Source organism: Syngnathus leptorhynchus, chromosome 3 (genome assembly GCF_054491065.1).
Source record: "Syngnathus leptorhynchus isolate UIUO chromosome 3, UIUO_Slep, whole genome shotgun sequence".
Lineage (NCBI taxonomy): Eukaryota > Metazoa > Chordata > Actinopteri > Syngnathiformes > Syngnathidae > Syngnathus > Syngnathus leptorhynchus.
Window position 1 is genome coordinate 12,175,233 of NC_141197.1, and position 24,510 is coordinate 12,199,742.

At 41.8% G+C, this 24,510-nt stretch overlaps 1 protein-coding gene across 1 annotated transcript; it reads left to right on the forward strand.

Moving 5' to 3' along the window:
* Positions 1–1,439: 1,439 nt before the first annotated feature.
* Positions 1,440–24,468, forward strand: prtga (protogenin homolog a (Gallus gallus)). Its single transcript, XM_085908473.1, is given in 20 exon segments — positions 1,440–1,578; positions 2,578–2,880; positions 8,343–8,487; positions 8,613–8,746; positions 9,281–9,577; positions 9,857–10,016; positions 10,270–10,517; positions 11,744–11,908; positions 12,184–12,489; positions 13,619–13,807; positions 18,955–19,050; positions 19,265–19,451; positions 19,541–19,668; positions 19,916–20,086; positions 20,399–20,578; positions 21,304–21,427; positions 21,499–21,640; positions 21,771–21,884; positions 22,286–22,588; positions 22,590–24,468. Coding segments are annotated over 20 exon segments (3,540 nt in total). The 5' UTR covers positions 1,440–1,511; the 3' UTR covers positions 22,671–24,468.
* The last annotated feature ends 42 nt before the right edge of the window (positions 24,469–24,510 follow it).

Consider the following 24,510-nt stretch of genomic DNA (forward strand, 5'->3'; position numbering starts at 1 on the left):
TTGCATCTCACATCGTATCGTGAATGGAACCTGCACACACTACAGTTGTCAAATAGGCTAGAACGTGTCAACAGTGATCTTTTATATAAGCACACTACAAATTTTGCCTTTTGCAATTGTGAGTTATGCAGTTTTTTGTGTGGTGACAGAATATTTCACAGCTGGGTTGCAGAACAAAAAGGTTTACAAAGGGAGGGGTGGAGAGGGAGTTCGATCCGTCTCCACAATAAGTGATGGACATGGGATCAATATCGACATTGACCAGGCAGCTGTCCTGTTTCTATCAATGCTTCCTTGTAATTGAAGGGGCCCGCTTTAAAAGGACAAGCTCATTTCCATGATGTTTTTTTTTTTTCCATTCAACGGGGAACATTTGGTGTGCTATTCGCTGCTGATATTGAGAGGTCTGCTCTTATCATTTCAGCTTTGCTCGCATGGAAAGTGAAAGATTAGTCGAAAAATGTTGCAGTCAGCTCTTTGCGGTGCTGAAGTCTCTATTTCAAAATGTGTCAACAATCACAGGTCACTCTGTGAATGCGCACTCATTTATGTTTATCAAAAGAGCAGTAATAGTTGTTGCATTGATTGTGTTGTTTCGTTCCCTAAAAATTGTTAGTTTACATTGATTTCATTATTTCAGTTTTTATTTATTCATGTATTTTTTTTATTTACCTGGGCAAAAATGAAAAAAATATTGCTGTATTTATTGTATTAAATCACTGGTTAAAAATTATAATTACATTGAGTCATAAAAAATTATTTTATTATCAAAATGAACATCTTTACACGTATTTAAAATTATACATTGTTGTAGTTGGATTTGCAGATTCTTCAATTCACCGATTTTTTTATTGAGGAATCTATTCCCCATTATTTGAAAACCAAATAGCATTTGATTTTCACAAGTCAGAATTTTCAATAGACTATGTTCATAATGCCATGTAAGTGTTTTGGAGGCATTGTTTGTAGTATGTTTATGGTTTCAACTGCAAGTGTTGGAAATGTTTTTTTTTTCTTTTAGCACAAATCATTCATGATTCATGGGCAGCCTCTCTCTATCTCTTGTGAAACTTTGTTGCACTAGTAGGAAATTACATGTTAAGGATTTGATAACAACTATTAGTAGGCCTACAAGTAGCACCAAACTGCTTCATCATGTAGTTGTTCTATGCCAAAGGAGGACAAAGTGCATATTAGAACATAGACCTTAAATGCACATCATTTATTTTGTGTCTTTTTAAGGTGCCACAATGAGACAAAAAGTGTTTGATGCAGTTGCAATGTATACATCTACCGCTAGATGCCGCCATACTCTGGAAACTTTCGTAATGGGGAGCCGGGATTGATAATAATGCGGTCCCGTGGAGGGTGGATCACACTCCCCCAAGCTTCCACTCAGAAATCCCGGGAGGCCGGCCAGTCGGCCACTCAGTCAGTCAGCGTGCCACCGCGGTTCATTCGGAGGAAGTCGCTCTGACAAACTAGTTAGCATGCAAGGACAATTCACGTAAATGGCGCTTGTCAAAAGGAAAATATATCAGCGTTTGCTGTTCTTTGCCGCTTTTCTTCCCATCTCAGGTAAGTTTGGAGCTCTTTGTCATTGAGCGTTTTTTTTAAATTATTATTATTATTATTATTATTATTATTATTATTAAGCCTTTTCCAGGTCAGTCAGCACATGAGCAGTGACATCACAAGAGTGCTGCTAGTTCAGGGGACGATTGGCGACCTCAGCATCAACTGTGTGTTGAAAATAAACTTGAAATATTAATCTTTTAAAGAAGTCGTGTACTTTTATTTTATAGGAAATAACTGACTTGACTTGACTAGTAAAAAGAACACAAAATAACAGTGTCAGATTCTGAAAAATGTGCTGTCATTCAAAAAGTCATTTTGCATTTCAACGCATCTATATCTTTGGAATAGTCAACAGTACATAAATAGAGGGCAGATTTGAAATCATCAAAAACGTTACAATAATGTACAAGGTACATTAGTGAATACTTAAGTATTGTTGACATTGGGCTTAATTTACAAAAGGTTTACTTTATAAATGGAGTGTTGAACAAGGTGTTTGGGGGGGGGGCTTGGTTATTATCAAAGACATCAATGTTGTGCTGTTTACATTTTTCTCATTGTTTGGATAGCTGATGGATGTTTTTTTTAGCTTATAACTAGAAGTTTTCAGTCTCGGTCAAAGAATGTATGTAAAATTTGTAAACAAATATGATGTGACATTTGTTTGTATTTTAATTACAATAGTTTTAAAACAACGCTTGTACATGCTGTTTATTGCAATACATTGTAATGATTATGAACCCCTCAAACAACTGCTACTTTAACACTAGCAGAGCAGCAACATATATAAAGCATACAACAACATCCCCCCAGTAATATATTCTCTCTGCTCTGCAGGGACATTGACTGTAGTTTAATAGGAGACCTTCTCTCCCTCTTTCCTGCTCTTAATTTTTACTGCGTTTCTAGAGCTTAGCGCCCCCCCCCAGTTGTGGGTCAACCTGGTACTACACTGAAATTATGCAACTACCGCTGACATGTTTTAACTATCTTTTTCAGGTGTTTTTTGCTTCAGTGAGTTATTTTTCATCAAGGAGCCCCACGATGTGACGCTCATGCGCAAAGAAGCCGTCATTCTGGACTGTCAGGCACATGGAGAAACGCCCATCGACGTCCAATGGCTGAAAAACGGCGCCAAAGTGGTGGAAAACGAGCGGGTGTACCTGCTCTCCAACAGTTCCCTTTACATTTCCGAAGTGGAGAGCAGACGAGGAGACAAATCAGATGAGGGCTTCTATCAGTGCCTTGCCCAAAACAAGTATGGAGCCATCCTCAGCCAAAGGGCCCGGCTGACAATCGCAAGTGAGTAGGACATTGGAATCAGGCTCTGTGTTCTAATTAACCAACTAACTAACTAGCTAACTAACTAACCAACTAACTAACTAACTAGCTAACTAACTAGCTAACTAACTAAACGAACCTGCCTACCAATTGACGGAAATGAAGCAGGGATTTTTTTCATAATTGTTCAAAAAAACTTGAAAAAAAATGACCATTTCCATATCAATTTATATTCGATTAATAATTCAGCCCTATTTATTTGCACAAGAGATTTAACAAGTTATTTTTGCAGCACAGTTGTCTACAGAATTCAGGGTAGCCATGGTGGGGAAAAGAAAGATACGGTTTGAAAGGGGGACGTGTCCATTGGTGTGTTAATGAAGGAGCAGCGCTGTCCATGATACCACCTCCCAAAGCTAAGGAGCAGATGACCCCTATTCACTGGCCCGGGCTTTCATGTTATTGCACCCTGATCATTGGTCGAATTGTTCTTTTGGAATGTGTTCTCCCTGTTGGGGGGAGGAGGGACAATGTCCAGGCAGAGGTGTCGGACGTCTCTCTCCTCCTCTTCCCACCAATCAAACAGAAGATTTGCTGTCACATTTCACACATTTGACATTATTTTATGTCCTCTTAGAATTCGTGTTCAGTGAAATGAAGGAAAACGTCTTATGATGATTGTGTAGCTAATTTGGCAGTAGTAGAACAATGGTGATTTACTTAAGGGTTTCCCTCTACTGTATGACAATTCTGCCCATTAAAGAGACAACTTTGGAATTCTTATAAGTAGGGCTACCAAGATTAGTCGACTAGTCGGTCAATGATCAAATCAAGAAAACAAACGAATGTTTTGGCTGATGCCATTTCTGACTAAAAAACTGTTGCATCTGGAAATGAGCCTTAGTTAACACACACACACACACAGGTCACAGTGTGTGTTCCATGTACGTAGTATCGTGACACAATATCTCATTTGTGGTAAGGCTAACATATTACAACATCTGACATAGATTGCGCAAGCATTGGTCACTGAATTTCCATTTATTAACAAATCAAAACGCAGCTTCTGTACGACCATCCAAACACAAACAGCACACACAATAATCATGTAAAATGTAAATATGTACAAAACCTCTGGTTCTGCTAATGCAACTATCGTTTCCTAGTGCAGCTGTCGTCCCATTTAAAAAAAAAAGTGTATTGAGTTAATAATAAACATAAGAGCAGCTTGTAAGCGTTGCTAGTTTGTTTTAAAACGACACTTAGGCCTACTTGAGGGTCTATCTGGAAGCTCATAAAATTTGCACATACCTGGGAAATGCTCAGTTGAAGGACATGGCAGTAATGGGGGGGGGTGCACACACACACACACACACACACACACACACACACACACACACACACACACACACACACGAATGTGATTTGCTGTGTCCCTGTACCACCAGCTTAAATGACCAAACTTTATTGCAGGTCAGTTGCGACCGCAGGCTTTCCACAATTGTTCTTCCTGCGTGCTCCCTTGGCCACAGAGTGACAAACTGAAAAGCTTGTTCACCCTCACTCTTTTCCATCATTATTCCCAATAGGTTCCCAAAAGAAAAGTTCTGTTTTGATATCAGTGGGCAGAACCACAGGAGCTGTTCAACCCCAGCGAGGCTAATTAGATCAGTTAAAGGAAGGAAGGATCAGGCATTGATTTTAAGTGTACATGTTGTTTGTGCTGTGGTGGTACTAGTTTAACAATGTGACGGTCACTAGGGCACAAAGGTGAGAAGGGATTTGGCCCTGATGAAGTGGAATGTGACACACTAGCCACGTCATGTGATTTTTGTCAATAGACTTCAGGTTAATGGGGGATTTTAGCTCATAGCTTGGTTTGCTGTTTTGACCTTTTATGGCTTTTAAGCTCAAGTTTACTTTCTGTGACAATAAATTAACATCTCTCAGGCTACTTGTACAACTCCGTTGCGAACATCCTGTCATTATAAGGATGCTGTAAATGCAAACAAACAAATCTTGAGAATACGCTGACAACAACACTGGTCAGAGTTAAAAAACAACAACAACAAAAAATAACTATACAGTAGTTCAAAGTGGAAAATGTTCAAGCAGGATCTTGCCCAATTAAAATTTTTATAGAATAGAACCTTAGTTAATGTAATTGCTAACAACTGTAGCACACCGGCTGTTAAAGTTAGTGCGGTCTCTTTTCTCTACTCAATTTTCTCCCTTGAGAGATCGTATAACACCTTTAACATGGACAGTGTATTCCATCATGGCCAAAGATGGGGGTTTGAGTTTAACACCTGCCATTCCGTTCTTCCTCTCTGAGGACGACGCCGTTGATATTGTGATCTAATTATCCGATTGCTGGCTGTTGACTGTGTGAAAGCACTTACAACTTGTTGGGTTAGGTGTAAAAGGCACACGAATCTTCTCCTGTGCCTTTGATGCATTTTCCATCCACCTGGGATGTTGTGGCACAATGTGGTACTGCGCTTAAAGCATGCAAACCCCAAAAAACAACTTTCAACCATGATATAGTGTCTGAACACTACATTTTATTTGTCAAAATACCGGCTATGATAAAGGTTATTAAAACAACAGTTCTGTACTTTTTACACGGTACTTTATTTCAAGGTACTGACTGGATTCCAGTAGAGTCCCAAAAGGTACCATTAGTGTGGTACCCCTGCAATTTGCCTCTGACCACTTTTCTTTTGTCCTGATCTGTTAGAAAATGTGAAATGACACGCTTGTTATTGTCAAGGTGCTAGTATATTTCAATCGTTATGGGCACTAGTCTTATATTAGGCCTTGTAGCTTGTAAAAAAAACCTAAGCAGTGTTTTTAAAGGAGTCAGCGGCCTCCCGGAATACCAGCGTGGCAAGCTGTCCTCACAAGTGTCTTTTTTATTGTGCTGCCTTTGTCGGCCTTGTTTTAATGGATTAAACGTCACATGCTGTTATTCATAGTTGCTAAGGATTTATATTGGTGGAGGAACACTAACAGGACCAGAGCAAACTTTGCAGCGTGCAAGCTGTGGCATAAATGAATGAAGTGGCCTTAAGTTAGACAACGAAAGCTAGGAATCTTGTTTTTCCTCCTCTGCTGGACCCGAAAGGTTACCATGGTTTCCCTCAATGACGAGCGCCGAGGTCAAAGGTCTCCCTAAATTGTTCAGTGGAGAACCCAGTTCCCTAATCTTCCGTCCAATGATACTTAAAGTTCCACAGTTACGTCGATAGCCATGTTTTGCATTCTGTGAAATTGTCCAGGTGCTAGTTTGTCTTATTCCCGGAGATATCTCAAAGGTGCTGTTAAACAATCCGTTCCTGTTTACACATTGACCTTTATTTTGGAGATTAAAGACAATGCAATCACTGAGAAGGCTAGTGTTGAATGACTGGGAAACTTTGGAGACGAGATAAGAGGCAGAAGGTGGGGGATGTGCGCTCTCGGGGGGTCATGCCGCTCATGGGAATAGTTCTTTGTGCAGTCAGGCCAGTGGTCACTTGACTGTCCTGCAGGCTGTGTAGAGGAGCAGCACATCCGCCGCCAGCCTGCTGCTGATTGATTTGTTGCTGTTTTTTCAGCTTTGCATTCTTCTCCTCCCGCTTATCAGGGAGGCTTTCTTTCTTGGGAACCACCACGTGTTGTTAAGGCCTCTTTTCTTCAATTAATTAGTGACCCAAATCAATAGAACTGCAGCGACTGATGTCAGCTGTGACAAGGGTAATTTTCAAACTTTTTTTTTTTTTTAGTGGTGCTTTGTGGGAGGGATTTATTTTTCACGGGTGATTCTTTTCGCATGCGGTCTAATGAATGAGGTGATCAATTATAATGTCCACCCGTTGAACCCTCGGGGCGAGTTAAGTTGGGATAGGAGAGCATTATTGGAAGCATCCATGTACTAGTTAAGTTACAGAAATGCAGGGGTCCACTGTAATCACATTTCATAACACCAGTTTATTTCTTTACTGTCTCTTTTTTATTTGGCAAAACAACCAATGGCAACATTTAGAGCAATTCCATCATATTGTACTTTGGTCACAGAATGTGCTGCTCTTTTATAATGGCTACATAGTTTGAGAGAAGTGGTTAGCTGTATAGACCAAAGATGCAGTAACCATAGCAGAGTGGCTGAACTAATTCCTGGTATTTGTAAGGGAACCTTTGTTTGGGCTTGACCTGTGCACTGACCCCCCGTTTGCTGCATCTGTTGCAAGGAACAGCACACAAAAGTTCCATCAACCTTCAAAGCTTATGCAGAATGTTTTTTTTTAATTACGATACAAGCCAAATTTGTTACCATTTAATAGTTCATTTCCATATTATGTAGGAAATGCTGCACTGTGTTTTTTGACAAATTCAGGCTGAGAGAAGGCTGGCTTGGCCATGCATAGCTCTTGCCTGAGCTGGGTGCTAGGCGGGATTTGAGGAGGTCAGAAGTCAGAGGTTAGCTTGCTGGCTAGGGCAGATGGTCAGCTTCTTTTTGCTTTTGTGGAATGGGCTCACGTAGTATCTATTCTGCTTCCAATTGTTTGGGGGGGAAAAAAACAAATGATCGGTCAAAACAAAAATAAGACAAGTATGAATATAATCTCCATCGATAGGGATGTGTTACCCGTGATAAATGAATGCACACATTAGATGGCCTTTGGTAAAACATCACCATCCAAAGTCTTGAGGTCAGCGGTCCAATCTCAGCTGTGAGTACGGCCATACAATTATTGATTTTTCACCTTGACTCAGTAATTGGTCAATAATCAATCATCACCCTGCTGTTTGTCAATCCGTCATGATTTTCCTGAGAAGGAAAGCAGAGGATCAGTGCTGCTCATCTCCTATGCCCTCCGGTCAGAACATGTGGCAGTATGTGAAGAAGTGTGTGTGTGTGTGTGTGGGGGGGGGGGGGGGGTGCCATTGCCCAGTTGTGTTTTGACATCCAGCGGCCACAGTGGATCTTACAACACAGAAGCGACAGCTCAGAACTAATCTGATTAAACATGACACTGGTTGCCCCCCCCCAAAAAAAGGACCAGAGCCTTACAAGAGTCACTCATCATGCAAACTAGTTTACATGTTAGTCCATTAACAGCTAGCCAACCCGACACTCTCATTCATTGACACCATGTCACCTACCAGGGGCAATCTAGTAGACTTATTAATTATTTTATTTAAAACATCATTTTACTTACTTGGGATTGACAAACATGGTGACTAATGAGGTACAAGAGGCTCCTTAATGCCTGACCTGAGGCTTGTGGGGGATGGAAGCCCTTTGTGACCTTGTGACTTTTAGTGCTTCAACAGACCAGAGATACCCTCTGTCATTGTAGAGCATTTTATTCTAGGCCAAGACTACTTAAATCCTTCCACAATAATGCCAGAAATGCCAATAAAACATTTGTTATAGCGGATTTTGTTTTCGGATACGTTAAAAAAAAAAAGTCATGTTTGTCTCTGTTCTGCTCCAGGTATTTCATCATTTACAATCCAGCCAACTTCCACTGTGGCAACCGAAGGCTCGGTTGCCAGATTTTCCTGCAAAATCAGCGCGCACCCTCCTCCCATCATCACTTGGGAATTCAATCGGCTTACATTACCCCTCGCCACTGAAAGGTATGCACTCGGATGTTCTCACTCCAACTTCGTGCTATTTATTTTTCTCCTGCTTCCTGGACAGCAGGGTTAGTTTTGCAATGCTGCGAGTATTATCTTATATTTCTTACCTTTGTGTCATCCAGAATCACTGTCCTGCCCAGTGGCGCTCTTCAGATTCATGACGTACAACGCTCAGATAGCGGTAATTACCGCTGCGTCGCCACTAACATTGCGAACCGGCGACGGAGCACGGAGGCCATGCTTACCGTTATCGCTGGTGGGTCCCAACACACAATCATGTGCATTCACTTTTGCATTTCTGTTTGCTGCCCTTCTTCTAATCTAGTTTGTGGAAGTCACTTTTTTTTTTTTGGTCCATTAAGATTTCAGCCTCTGTGTTAGCGTGAAATCTAATTTGCCCATGGCTTTCAGAATCAGTGATGTTGGTCTATGTAAGTACTGGATGTTACTACATTAAGAATGATTGTGTTTTATATTTTTTTTTTTTCAAAATTGACCTCCTGGGCTGGATGGACAACAATAACATCAGATTTTTTTCCATCCTTAATTGGTTAGTCAGAGCAAAACCGTTCCACTCGCAAGATCTAGTATTGTGATCTCGGCATGTTAAATATATTTAATAATGAGCATCCCTAATGACTGCGATGCATTTTATTTAAATGTATGATTTTTTTTTTATGCGATCAAAAAATATTCTGAAATATATGTGGTACAGTTGTGGTCGATACCAAATATACGGCTCACCGTTGTCGTATTGCATTTGCCACATGCTTCCGTCCCCGTGTTGCAGCTCCCAGCCCCCGGCTTCCCCAGAGGCCACGCATCATAGCTGGGCCGCAGAACATCTCTGTGTCGGCGCATCAGAGCGCCACTTTGGAGTGCATGGCCACAGGCAACCCCCGCCCTATCATCTCCTGGAGTCGAGCAGACAGCAAATCTATTGATGTATACCACACCAAAGTGCTGGGAAATGGCAATCTCATCATTACGGACATCAAGCCCCAGCACAAAGGAGTCTACGTGTGCAGAGCCACCACTCCCGGGACACGAAACTTTACCGTCGCAGTGGCCAACGTTACCGTACTTGGTAAAGATGCACACGTTTATGTTTATGCTGTATTGTACCTGAACGTTGTCATTGCGACCGATTACCACTAACGCTGATTATCCTGCATTTTTTAATTTGTGCCATGACAAATAACTTCCTCTCAGCTTGTTTATGGCAACAAATGACCACACCTCTTGTTCACTTTGCCAAAATACTATCGACATATTTCTCCAAGTCAACCTCTTTTTTTTTTTTTTAAAGAATGAAGCATGGTGGACGCAAATCTGTTTCTAAAATGTAATTTCACTTGCCACGCAGCACCGCCTTCTTTGGTGGAGTGGCCGGAGAGCCTGACGCGTCCACGTGCTGGCACGGCTCGCTTTGTGTGCCAAGCTGAGGGGTTTCCAACGCCTCAAATCACCTGGCTCAAAAATGGAGAGAGAGTTCACTCCAATGGTCGAATCAAGATGTACAACAGGTAGGTATAGTTCTTTTAATATTAGTGTATATATTTAATATTTATATTTCATTTAAGTTTAACAGCATGTGGGAGAAGCTAACATATGTTTTAATTGTGAATAATTGACATCAAAATAGCACGCTAAAGGTGTTTCTTTTTTTTTTATTTCTTTTTTGGGTCTAGCTCTTTAACCGTCAATACTCGTTAAAGGTAATTAAGGAATTGAGAGATCAACTACATGATCAACTGGGTGTATGTGTCTGTGCCACAGCAAACTGGTCATTAACCAAATCATTCCTGAGGACGATGCCATCTATCAGTGCCAGGCTGAGAACGAGCAGGGCTCGGTGCTCGCCATGGCGAGGCTCATCGTGGTCATGTCGGAGGACCGTCCCAGCGCTCCGCGAAATATCCGAGCGGACACCGTGTCGAGCTCGGCCATCTTGCTGGCTTGGGACAGGCCGCTGTATAACGCTGATAAAGTTATTGCATACTCTGTGCACTACATGAAGGCTGAAGGTGAGTGAAGGAATTTGGATAGATAGCTGCTCACGGCGACATTCACCCATTGTGCATCCAGTGACTTTCTTATTATTATGTCACATTTATATCATCGGATAAACTCATATGATGGGAAAGTAAATTCTGCCTTTGACTGTACGTCTTTAAATCACACGCGGTAGCTGACCATGTGCAGTTGTTATGCTTGGTCGACAAAAGGTCAGTCAAAGAAAAGCTCAGAAAGAAAGAGGAAAAACCTCCTTATCTTGACAAACAGGATTAGAGCCCTTTTAGAGCAAAAGTGCAATGACGTTTCAAGAACCCCGGTCCCTCTTTGACTGATAACATTCAGGAAGAAGGGAAAACAACTCACAAGGATTGCAATGTGGCAGCAGAATTTACTTTCAGACTTCCTGGGAACTCTTGCTAGTGACAACAAAAGTCAGAATGGAACAATGTTGCACCTATAGAAAAAAAAAAAACCAACTTGTTCATTCAAGAGCTGCACTTAATTATAATTCCACTGACTTCAGTTAGTGAGGTGAAATGTACAGAATGCAACAGAGGAAAAGGAACGCCAGCTGGATAAAAAAAGAAAAAAAAAGAAATTTGAAGTGGTTATTGTTAAATACGGCCATCTGGTTATACTTATTGTGATTTAGTAGATGCCGTGACATCTCAACAGGATGTGAGAATAGCTGTCATGTCAGTGTGGCACACAGTCAGCCCTGCACCTGAGGCTGCAAGTGCTCGCACTAAATAGAGTCTCTATAAAGACCAAACTAATTAGCCTGTGTGCTGGAGTATCCAAAAGTGCATATCCTGGGAAGCTGGTCAGAGGGTTAGGGTATGAATTAAAAAGGCGAGCAGACTTTGTTACTCTTTTCAGGAAAGCTTGAAAGAGGCATTCAGTGGAAGGAATTTTCAGAAAAAGTACTTTGTTTAGCAGATCTTGAATGAATTCAGTTTTGCCACGCAACACAAATAAATTGGCTGCAATATTATTTAAATTCCTTAAATTACAGAAACTAGGATGTGGAAATGTAGTTATTGAAATGTCGTTAAGATAACATGAAATAAAAATGAACTTTAATGAAAATACAAAACTATTATAACCCCGGACCTTTCAAAAATGTAACAACTATTATTTCATTGGTTCATTTTGATTTTGAAGAGTGCAGTAACTTTTTTAAAAATGGTGACACTTGACCCTTAGCTACTCGTAAATGTTCTCATTTGTCCAGGACTAAACAACGAAGAGTACCAGATTGTTATTGGAAACGATACCACTCGCTATATTATTGATGACCTGGAGCCAGCTCGTAACTACACCTTCTATGTTGTGGCTTACATGCCCATGGGAGCCAGTCGCATGTCCGACCACATGTTCCAGCACACGCTCGAGGATGGTGAGTCGTTTAGCAATCACAAACTTTACCATATTAAAACAAGTTAGTAGTTTCTTTACAAGATGTTTTATTGCGGTTAATGAGTATGGTTGGTGTTGTTGACGTAAAGGTGGGGTGGGGGTCGAGTATCTCTCCTGCCTGTGTTTGTCTGATTGTGTACACAAGCTTATTTATGGCTGTGTTAGTGATAATATCACATTCTTTTGGATTCTTGGAGAACTTCATTTGATATCCTGGCCCCCAAAGTTGATCGCTCTTGTCTTGTTTGTTCACAGTTCCCCTCCGCGCTCCCGAGCTCAGCCTCACCAGCCACAGCCCCGCCGACATTCAGGTGTCATGGCAACCCCTCCCCGCCAAGCTGAGCCGGGGCCGAGTCTCTGCCTACCGTTTGTGGTACCGAACGAGTACTGAGAGCTTAGCCTCTCAAATTGAGCTGCTGGCACAGAAGACGCAGTACCTCCTGGAAAACCTGCAGCCTGACACCATCTACCTCCTGCGAATTGCTGCCGCCACAAGCGTTGGGTGGGGTGAGCAGTCGGCCTGGACCTCCCACCGCACCCCAAAGGCATCCAGTGCTCAAGGTGAACACGGTCGTACCAAATAGCCTTTTTTCGATAGCATTTATGCAACTTTCATATAATATAACAAACACATTTTAACACATACAATCTATATTTAGAAGGACCAATTCATAAGACAAGAATATTGTACAAACAGTGTATCGATCACTTGAACAAATCCACTTTTTTCCTATTTTCCTAACTTTTTTGTGTCAATGCATCAAATCTAAGTGTCTATCTATCTGTTTGATATTTTTGCACACTGGTGGCAAAGGCACCAACCTTGAATTCCTCCTCTCAGTCTAACTGCTTCGAGTTTTGCCAATAATCCTGTTAAGGCATTGCGTTTGTTACTCGCTGACCTTTGCCCTGCGCTTTCAGTAACATTGGAAGGGTTTCAGTCATGGGTCATAAAGGGAGCCACTCAGCCCTCCGGGTGGGAAAGACAAGAGTAGATGATGGCCATTTCGAAGCTTTGAGGTGGTGGTACAAGAGTCGGGGGCAGTTGTGGGATTCTCTTTGCTGTGTGTCTTCTGTTGAAATTCAGGTGTCTGCTAACATTCCTAAAATAAGAATGTGTGAAATCGCTCCCTCTGTCGTCAGGGAGGTCGTGCCTGCTGTGGATTAAGTGTGGAGCAGCTGGTAAACATCAAATGAGTTTCGCTTTTCAAAGACGACTCCTCTGACTAGAAACAGCTTCCTGCGGGGAGTGTAGCTTCCTGCCAAGAAAAAAAATTGACAGCATGGAAAGCCGTTTGAGATTTTTACCTGATAGCTCGCTTAAGATCCATGTGGCATACTAGTTGAACAACTTCATATTATGATTGAGGTTAAGACATTGACTGGTTGACAACTGTTTGCCACTAGCACTACTAGTAAGTAGTGACGTAAAATTGTACTAATTAACATTGTACATTACAAGAAAGACATTATATTTCTGACGTGCGATAGTCGTCCTTTGGGTGTGCGGAATTGTGCTACTCGTAAAAATAGCGTACTGTGCACCAAGCTGGATATTAAGGATATTGAATAAATACAGCTGTAATAAATATATAGAATATAAAAATAAAAACAGCTAACCTTATGATTGTTTGGAAAATATGTTGTAATCCTTTTTCTGATGATTAAACACCCCTCCACCCCCCTACAGTTCCTCTTTCTCCTGAGCTGCATTTGGAGCCTTTAAACTGCACGACAATTTTGGTGCGCTGGCTGCTGGCACCGAGAAATTCAGCCAGCGTGCAAGGCTACAAGCTGTTCTACCACGAGGAGAGCCAACCTGAGAGCACCCCGCTTCAGCTGCGTGCCTCGGACCGCTCACATACAATTGGAGGCCTCGGTAAGTTTATCGGAATAATTTCATTTGACATAAGTACACATTGATGCTGTCAGGGCTTATGTCCAAATATGGTCAATTTGAAATGATGGTAAATTCTTTTTTTCCACAAATCAATAGTGTTCCTACATCATCTGTTATTTGTCACCATCATTAACCAATGCAACATGATGTGGCCTCAAAAGTCCGCAATCCTTCCATGCAGAAGCTTGTTTTTGCATATTTTATGGCAGGCGAGCTGTATTTTTCTGATAAATAGGCTTAACCTTTGTTCAGAACAAAACGGGACCTCATCCCACTTCTGTGACCTCCTTGCCGGACGGACTGCGTGTGTGTGCGTTTGTGTTGTGTGTGTCTTTTCAGCAGCTGCTGGATAGTGTTGGGAGCACATCACAGCTCTTCTGGCCCTTGAGGTCACTCACATTCATTCTGGCGTTTTTTTTTGTTTGGGAGAGGTCTCACGCAATGCAGTGGACAACTGACCATCTGTGGCCGGAGGGGGTCAACCAGGTGGCTAACAGCTGACTTGTAAATCAGGCCGTGTGATGCTTCTATAGCATCCAAGAGAAACGAGCAGGCGCAATAAATTGCCTGCGGTGCAAAAACTGTGCAGCATTTCATGTGGCTCTTTGCTTTTGAGTTTGTCCTACTGCCTGCGTTACTGCAAACTAAAATAGAAAAAATGGTAGCTGAGGTGTCACTTTTACTTTCTTTCATTACAGTGTTGACAATATAGATTTTTTTTTTTCACTTGTCAGATTGAATGCTTTGAATAAAATACCTCAACTGTGTGGAAATAAATGCTGATAATCATTAAGCCACTCTGTGAACTTAAATTGACATCAAACCAAAGTTTGAACTAAATAAGGATTCCTCGTTTCCAAAGGAGCGCCTTGGTGGCGTTTTGAAGAGCGGGGACAGATTTACTGTGGCTTTTATTGCCACTGTGAGCAGTGTTGCTAACATCAAAGCCTCTCATTGTGTTTGGCTTTCAAAGTCACAAAGCTGGTTTATTAGCCGAGGCTTGAAAGCAACGTGGCCCCTCACCGGCCGAGCTGTAGGCCAAACAATCGGTGTGTTTCCATGCGTTAAGGAAAACCCAACTTTTTAAAAGTTCATTTAGCACACATATCAAACAGCCAAACCCCCAAAATTTGATTGGACAAGCAATGATGGATAATCCACTCTGCAAAATGGAGAGATGGATAATAATTCTATGAGGACCTTCAAGTATTGTGTTCAGACATGATAGGAGTACTGTATGTGTATTGTGATTCTTTTCTCGTGACTGATATGGAAAACGCAGCATCTGGCCTCCTGTGAGGCAACAATACAAACTGTGCCAGTGAAAGTCCTGCTGGGCTGCAGGGAGTATCCATTAACATCTTTAAAGTTCCAAGATAACCTTTATTAGTCGCACAATAGGGAAATTGACTAGCTTGTTTTCATGGTGGTTAGGGTTCAATTGTGATAGCATTGCTTAGAGGCATGAATTCTTCATGTTGTGGAGTTCATAAACTTTGAACGCCCTCTACGGATCCTTTGCACGGCAGAATCAATCAGCATCCACAACTGTTCAATGGCTTTCATTTCCATTTTTGAGGTTCCTTTCACACACCATTTTTGGTGGGTCCTCTTTTGGTGTGCCTGAAGTTATATTGTGCGGTGTGTGTTTTTTACCCACTCGATGAGAGTGGATACAAATAAGACCAGAGCATCATGTTTTTTTTTTTTTAGGCTTCACCACATATCACGGCTGCAATGTAAGCAGATATGCATGAAGTCCTTAACAAACGCTCCAAATTCATTTTCCTGAAGACGGGAAGATCTTTATCATTTGAATATTCTTGTACTGTAAATGGCATTTCCAATCCATCTATTTGTCCTGTCTTTCTGTTGTCAATAACATTGATTTTGGAATGCTCAGCTGTGACCAAAGTGGACGTTGCTGACTCAGCTCTGTGTGTATGGCTGCACAAGGGCGTGCTCTGAGCTGTCTGGTAAAGTCGAAAATGACAGTCCCAAATGATTGAAAGCCCACCGGGAGGGACAGGAATGTGTTCCGGAGGTTCCGCTCGGGTGTAAAAGGTGTGACCTTTTCCTCGTATGTGTTTGTGGACTGTGTCCTTTGCCTGGACCGTGAGAAGTGCTCAAATAATTCATACCTTGTGGTACCAGGCACGTCATGTGACTCCGTGTCTCACAACAACACATTTGTTTATTGTGTTAATACAGTGCTTATCAAATAGTCGGGCGAGTCTCCCCGGTGGGCTTGAAGTGCGATGCTGGGGATGGGAGGGGGCATGTTAATTAGGCTTATTTAATTCATTAGGCTTAATTGTACTTGTAATTATTTTATAGACAAATTATATTATTTCTAGTCACTGAGGAGAGTTCGGGGGGTGGTGGTGAAATATTTTCTTCTTCCTGGGGGGGGGGGCATAAAAGAAAATAATTGAGAAGCTCTACAGTAATGCAACCCCAATATGCAAGATGCATAATATTCTTGAAATTACTTTAGTGCTCTGGCATTTGTGTTTGTTTTGTGTGCGCTAGGGTGAGAGTGAGGATGCGGGGGACGGGATGATAGATGCTGGGGTGAGGGCTCATTTGGGGAGTTGACATTTACGACCCCTGTTCAGGCCAGGCTTGCTTACGGCCTGGGGGGCCTTTCGCAGGGCAGAACAAAACCTCAGAGGCCAATGGGATCTGCATTTTGGAGGTAAAAAAAAAAAAGAAGAAAAGAGTGACCACTAATGGCCTAAATATGCCCTTCAATACAAACAGCATGATTTATGGAAGTCAAGCCGTGAGAGATTTACACCAGTGGGAAGGACAGGAAAATTCTTTACTCAAGGCATCTCTCGCGACTAAAGAATCCAGTATTCTAATGAAAAAATTTGTTGTGATCTAGGTGTATGAATAATTTAATCCTATTGGATTGAGTAGCCAATGAATTGTTTCAATTCGAAGCAATATTTATTTGGTCCTTTGGTGCCTATTGATTGGGAGTGACATTTTTTATTGTGAAATGTTATTGTTTAGAAAAAGGGAATTGTTTTTAATTGCATTGGTGCCTGGAGAAACGTGTGTCAAGACTTACGAGTTTTTCATGTCATTCAAACCTATTTTCCTTTGACTTGGGTGCAAATATTTGAGATACGGCGTGGCAGTGAACGCGATTCAACTCACGACAAGCAGCGTTTTTTTAATCGAAGCTTTAAAGTCTGCTTTACTGGAAACATTAACAAATTACATTTAGGTCGATTTAGGCAACGGAACACAAACGGTGCAGCAACAGACGACAGTAGTCTCAGAGATATACGTATAAGTTATCCTCTGTGAAGAGCGACAAATCTTTGTTGAAATGGACTAATGGCATTCCCATTCCTTTCAATGTGTAGTGAGTTGAGTTGTACTTTGGCAGTGAACTGACTCAGGACACGTTTTTGGAAGATTGGCTGTACTAAAACATAGCAACAAACTGTAACCATAATTAACCACACACAGTTCCTTCATCATTTCAATCAGTTCATTTTAATTTGACACTCAGTAGTATTGGCCTGTTTTTCCACTCACTTCCTGTGCTTGACCCCCACAGCCAACCCCTCCCTACCCCACCCCACCCCCTTTCCAAAAAGCCCTATACCCCCTCCTTTTGCAGGATTTAGCTTGCCCGGATTCTATGTCAAAGGTCAGAGCCCAGATGTCACAGCTTACGCCTCCTAACCCCCCACTCCCCTCAAAAAAAGCTCCCACCCACTCTGTCAAAGATCCTCTGTGACATAATTAAGCCAGTTCCTTTGTATTGAGATGCACGTAAGGCTTCTCTTTTGAGGTGGACACAGAGGAGTCAAAGTTAAATTTTCAGTCAGGTGTTTGAGTTTGACAATCTCAGTTTGTAATTTCATGCAGAGTATGATGGCAAATTTAGGGGAACTAATAAGCATGCCTGTGAGGTTCTTCTCATATTCCACACCCGTGACCTGAGTTTTCCAGAGTTTTATCTCAGGCTGACCCCCTGGCCTTGGTCCGGCTCCAGTGCAACTCCACTGGCCTGTGTGGGGGGTGGAAGGAAAGCCTACTCCTCCCCCTCTTAAACATCTCCACCCTCATGCACACAACTTTTTTTTTCTCTGCTTACTCTGGTCATTTTTAACATGATACATGTAACTGATCACAAAAATAGGTACACGTGCACAATAGTTGTGACTATAGCTTTGTATAAGAAGTATTGGCCTTGAAATACGAGCAACCTTGCCTATTTTCTGTGCTTTGACTTGCGAGTATAAACCTGAGACTGGCTCATGTACAGTGTCCAAAAACAAGGGCCGCTGTCCTGCATCTTTTACATCTCCCTCATCCAACATCCTGATTCAAATAATCATGATAAGGCTTCTTCAGAGCTTGCTGAGCTCGCTTACTGTATGTCTTTATTGTACTGCCCTCTTGTGGTCAAGAATGACACCAGGAGCTGCTCAATGGCCAAGAAATGAATGTGGCAAAAAAAATTCTTTAAATTATATTCATGTCATTTCTGTATGTTTTTTTTAGAAAGTACAATATCACACAGTTCTATGTTTGTTTTTAGAAGCACTTAACATTTCTTACATTACTTATTTCAATATTTTCCACTCCATAGCTAGATATATAGTCTTGATAGATAGAATAGATAGTATAGATCAAACTCTATACCTTTGTGAATTTTAAGTTTGACATAAACAATGGATTTGAATTGGATTTGATCACATGACCAGGGTTCTTAAGGTCACTGTGGCTCACAACTGCTGTTGACCACCCCCAGTGACCTTCTCAGGAGGTTTTGTTAGTCCGGTCGCCACCCCTCCACCCCGAGTTGTGACTGTGAATAGAAATGTCCACTGGGCGGTGACCTGGGCAGGAGAAAATACTTTTTTGCATTCAAAAGCTGGGTGTCAGGGTGATGGATCCACTCAGTCTTATAGTGAAAGCATCTGTCCATTGCTCTCAGTCCCACCACATCATCCCATTCAAAGCCCACATTGGCCACTCAGTTCAGTCAGGGTGAAAAGGTACTTTTCAGTGATCACAAGCAGAACTTTTCTTTTATCAGTGTCTACAACTGATACCCGTGTTTTGAATTTTGGCATTTTCTTTCTCTTGAAATGTAGACCCACGAAAGAAGTACCATGTGAAGTTTCTGGCTTACAATTTCCTTGGAGATGGCTACCAGGCAGATCAGACTATCAGCACCCCTGGATGTGTCTGTAAGTTTACAAATGAAAACCACTTCATGTGTCAACAACACTGAAAAAAAAAGATGTCAACATGTTTTTGTAAGAAGCCCTCATGCATATTTGAACTTCTTAGAACACACTTTCAAACCACGTTATTAGCAGAGGTTGACTGTATTTTACCTTCCGATCTACATGTCGTCACGATGCCAACGCCAACCAATCTTACACTCCTCTTATTTCTCAGCTGTTCGGGATCGCCTCGTGCCGCCTCCGCCGCCTCCACACAACGTGCACGCGCAGACCAACAGTTCGTCAAGCATTTTTCTTCACTGGGGCCGACCAGCTTTCACCTCCAGCCACGCAGTCAACTACACTGTCCGCTGCAACCCCGTCGGCTTGCAGAACGCCTCCCTGGTGCTCTACCTGCAGACGTAAGAGCTTATTCTCCAAACATGTTAGAAGCCTTGAGTTCATGTATGCATCAGGCTTATGTTTTTTTATCTCTCTATCTTTTATTTAGGAATGAGCAAAGCCTTTTAGTGCGAGATCTGCAGGCTAACACCAAGTATGAATTTGCTATCCGGCTTCATATTGACCAGCTATCCAGTCCATGGAGTCCTGTGGTCTACCAGAGCACTTTCCCTAAGGGTCAGTGCCTTTTCATGTACAAATCACTAATACAATGTCATCATTGAATCTTAAATTTGTCATTGAGCACATATCAATGCTTTGTATGCAACTTGCAGTGATCTAATGGTTACCACATCTACTTTTTCGATAACATGCACATTAGGATTACATCAATTATGAGGGGGTGAAATGACAACATATTGGAAGCCGGACAAGTTTAGGCACCTGGATTGACTTGACTTGTCTTGTCTCCCATCTATCCCAGCTCCCACGCTCCCTCCCACCAGCATCAAGGTGACTTTGATCGAGGAGGACACGGCCCTGGTGTCATGGAAGCCCCCGGAGGAAGCCAACCTTTCAGTCACACACTACACAATCTTGTATGCCTCCAGAAATGAGTGGCTCACCGGGGAATGGCAGGTGGTGCAAAAAGAAGGTCAGTATGCGTGTATGTGGAAAGAGAGAGAGAGGGAGACAGATAATTGGACAAAACTCTTCCACGGGTCTTAGATTGTGATGATCCACTGAAGACTTAGTGTATATTATCACTTGTGGTTAATGGCTTTTTTTTTTTTTTTTTTTACTTATTTGCTCGGTCAGTGCGTTTTGTGATCACACCACTTTGCTACCCTACAAGATTTTTATATTTCAGTAATGTGTCATTTTTTCTTCTGTCATTCAACAAATGAATGTGTCAACATTGTGATGAAAACAAAACAAAAATAAGAGCAATGGGTTTGGCCGACAGGGAGCATCACCATGGCGCTGCTGGAGAACTTGAAGGCCGGCCAGTTCTACCTGGTAAAAGTGAAGGCGTCCAACAACATGGGCGATGGGCCTTTCTCTCACATGGTGGAGCTGACGGTGCGAACAAATCCCTCCTCCGGCAACGACCCACGGCTCTCACGAGGCTCCACAAGCTCCAATGGTCAGTCATTGTTTCATTTCATGTCCACTCTTTTATAATGTAAAGGCTTATTTAATTTTCCTGGCCTTAAGCATCGGCTATCGTTTCTAAGATGTTTATGATTGTTCCATCTTTGCAGTTTTACCAGTTCTTCTCATTAATGTGACCATAGTCATTCAAACAATATCGCTCCTTCCACACAATGCGTACTTTGGTAAAACTTGGAATTGCTAAACAAAGTGTTTTTCCATCCAGAAGAGAAAGCTTCATCCACTTACAATGAAATGTAATACTTACGTTTGGTCAGCAGAGGGCGTAATCTCTTAAAACCTAAATTGGCAGTCATTTGCTCCATAGGAGTGTGACAAGATTTGAAATGCCATCCAGAAATTAAGACTATTATAGTATTTAATTTTGCCCTTGTTTGCTGTTAAATTTGTTTGAAATTATTGGCTCTAGTATGAAACAAATTTGATCCAACTTGTAAATCCTTCCTGTAAATAACAAGGAATTACAAAATACTTGCCAAAGGTGGCCATGATAGAATACAAAGAGCTTCATTTTTGAGTTATTTAAAGAGCTGAAGTTGAACATGATCAAATCAAACCAAAATCCCCACCCCTGTAAAGTTTCACTCCATTTGTATTAATGCAGACTAACTGGTTCATCAAACAAGCAAGGTGGAAACAAATAGCCAGCATAGAGCCCCGAGGAACATTCTGACTTCTTCATCTTGGTTTTTACAGTCTTTTCCAATGGCTTCTACCACCTGGACCAAACGTCAATGACAGGCATCACTGTGGGGGTCTCCATCGCACTCACGTGCATCATCATCTGTGCTTTTGTCATACTTTGCAGAGGCAAATACAGGTACCACAAAATATTACTTGTTTGGTATCCACGCTTCAGTCAGTTTTATCTTGCTTGTCCGTTGTCTCTAGGAACCCATCAGGTGTTAAAGTCCACAGAGAAGGAAGGAGCCCATCCGCCTCCTCTGGAGAAAGCCCCGACTCAGATGACCCGGCTGAGAACACCGACGTGAGCGTAGCCGTGATGAGCCAGAATCATTTCATCGATAGCAAGGTGCTTAACGCAGAACGTACCGCTGCGTGAATCATCCAGTCATCCGTTTTTCATTCCAATGTTTATCGCTACTAGGTAAGAGATGTATCTTTTCATAGGACCCTTATGCTTATTTTGTCTGCTGTCGCAGGGTGGAACAAATCTCATCATCAATTCCCTTGGTCCAGTTCAGCCTAGTTCTGAGAAGAAAAGCAAATGGTTTTCCTTCAGTAGTCATGGCAACAAGAATGTTAAGGAGATGCAGGTAAGTAAATAGTTTAAATCAAGCATTTTAAAAGTGGAATGGTGATCTGTCAATGTATCGCAGCATCTCAATTAGATTTAAGGAATCGGGAATAATTCTATTTATGTGACCATAGTGATCGTGTTAATAATGGAATATAACAAAAAAAACAATTTGAATGGGAAAATTGGTTTCAATTTAAAAGATGAGTGCATGAGTCAAACTGAAGCGAATTGCTTCACTCATAAACTTGAATATATTGAAACACACGAATTGAACCGAATCCAATGGTTCTACTATTATACTACATACCATTGTTGATTTGTCGAGGATTTTTATTGGAGATGCACAACCCGAATGTTCATGATTTCTCACAATAATTAGGGCGTATCAATGTGGAACATTTGCTCTGTATATTGCAGAAGATGAGACTCGGGCCCACCTCCTATCAGCCAGGCTCCACCGTACTGACCTACAATAAGGAACTGTCAGACCCCGAAGAGCATCCCGTCTCCCTGCAGTCTCTGCTGGGGGGAGCCGGAGATTCGGAAGGCTCCTCCAGCAGCGACTCCGGTCGCTACTCGCAAAACGGGACAGTCATGACCGATCTGTCGTCTGGTCCGAACAGCCGCCAGCCGTCTCTGACGGCGGAGGACAGCGGTGGTGGTGAGGAAGAAATAGAAATGCGTCATCTCGCACAGGATGGTCAGTCGGACTTTGAGGTTGGTGGAGTCTGTTGAGGAGCTCCGCTGTCATTGGGAAGCCCAAAGTGCTCGGCCTTTGCTATCAGTGTGTGAGGTTGTGTAAGTGTATTATGTGTGCGTGTATATGCATTCCCTGTGTGTGCGTGTGCGTGTGTGTGTGTGCGTGCGTGCGTGTGTGTGTGTATGTGTGAGAGACCATTTTTTTTAATCTTCATGTTCAAGCCTGCTCCATTTTGACAATTTTTTTGTCAGCAGGCATTTTCTTTTCAATTTTTTTTTAAATATTCTCTTTATTTGTTTTGTATGTCATTTAAAAAAATCTCACCCACCATGAATGTTAAAGAACCAAACTTTATTTAAGAGAGTTTATCACTGGAGTGAAAGGGAAGTCCTTTTCGCTGATTATCTACCTCGGTTCGCTTGCGAGCCAAACCTCGGCTGTATATTTAATAACCACTGTGTTATGCAGCTTTACATAACCTGTGATACTTCCTGATGATTTTTTTATTTTCCTCATTGTCATCCCATTTCGTCTGGATTTTTTTTTTCTTTTCTTATTCACTGGAATATAAGGGCAGTGCCGCTTCCATTCCTTTCTCGCGCTGGAAGCAAAACATACATGTCTCCTCAGGTGTGGCCGTGGCCGCGGGAGGTCATGAGCCAGTATTAACAAGTGTTTTCTAATTCATTATTGAGTGATGGCATGGAAGCAAGTCATATATAATATTGTTTGTTGATGTTAATATGCAGCTGCCCTTGCTGTTCCTGTTTTTATACTACCTCCCGTTAATTTGATATTTTGTCGGCTTTCTTAAACTCAGGGAACAAAATTTGAAAAATCATGTCGTGTTATGTACATGGTGAACTGACAGGGTATCTTCTCAGTACTAAGTAAGCTGTGCGTAATTGCCTAATAGATTTGCTATGAATGTATCTCTATGCCAGTAGCTGAGACCTCCCACGCTTATGTGATTCTTTTTTTTTTGTATTGTCTTCTACGTCTACCTCCTGTTTGTGTCAGTGGACACGCAGCAAGTGTATGGCCAGCTATTTGAGCATTTCCTCCATATCCCCGTACTTGAGAGCCACTTTCAGGCTTATGGGCAATCTTGCAGGAGATCAAATAAAAACATCACTTGTAGGAAATAGTCACATTTAACGTTATCGAACAAGTGGAGAAGAAGCTTGAGTACATGCACCTCAAGCTGGATACCAACAATTGCTCAAATAACTTGCCATAAAAGAGTTTGAGCATTTTTTTCCCACTGCTTTCATTCTTCAAAACACTAGTCGGGTGTCGGATAATGAGAATCCATTTGAATATTTATCCGATAAGTAGACTGAATTGTTTTACTCATTGCTCACTGCTGTGTGGACTTTAAACTGTAGGAGAAGATGTGGAATAAATGCTCAAACAGCTTGATACCAGCGCCGACAGTGGCATGCGGGTACTGAGCCGCCTAATAATTGGCCTTAGTGTGGACGCATCTCGACTCTCAGAATTTCTCAGGTTAGAGGATGCCAATCCATAAAGAGTGGTTGGAGTAACACATCGCGAGTGTTAAATAATCAGGGATGAAAGTGAAGAATCTTAATGAATGACGTCAAGTTGAACTTCCTGAAAATTTCTATTTTTGTGAGAAGCTTTGTACTACTGAGTACAGAATGTAGTTGAATCTAGTGCCACATCTTTTTTTCTTGTTAGTGTAGATAAAGATTAGCACTTGTCTCCCAAGTAGTTTTATATTAGCAGGCCAATACGCAGCGGTGACCGACGCTATTACCCAAAGACATGTTTGCATACCTGACATTTTATTTGTTTTTAATTAGGGCTGAATGATTTGAAACAGAAACTAATTGCAGCTCAGGGTCTCTCTCTGTCTCTCTCTCTCTCTCTCTCTCTCTCTCTCTCTCTCTCTCTCTCTCTCTCTCTCTCTCTCTCT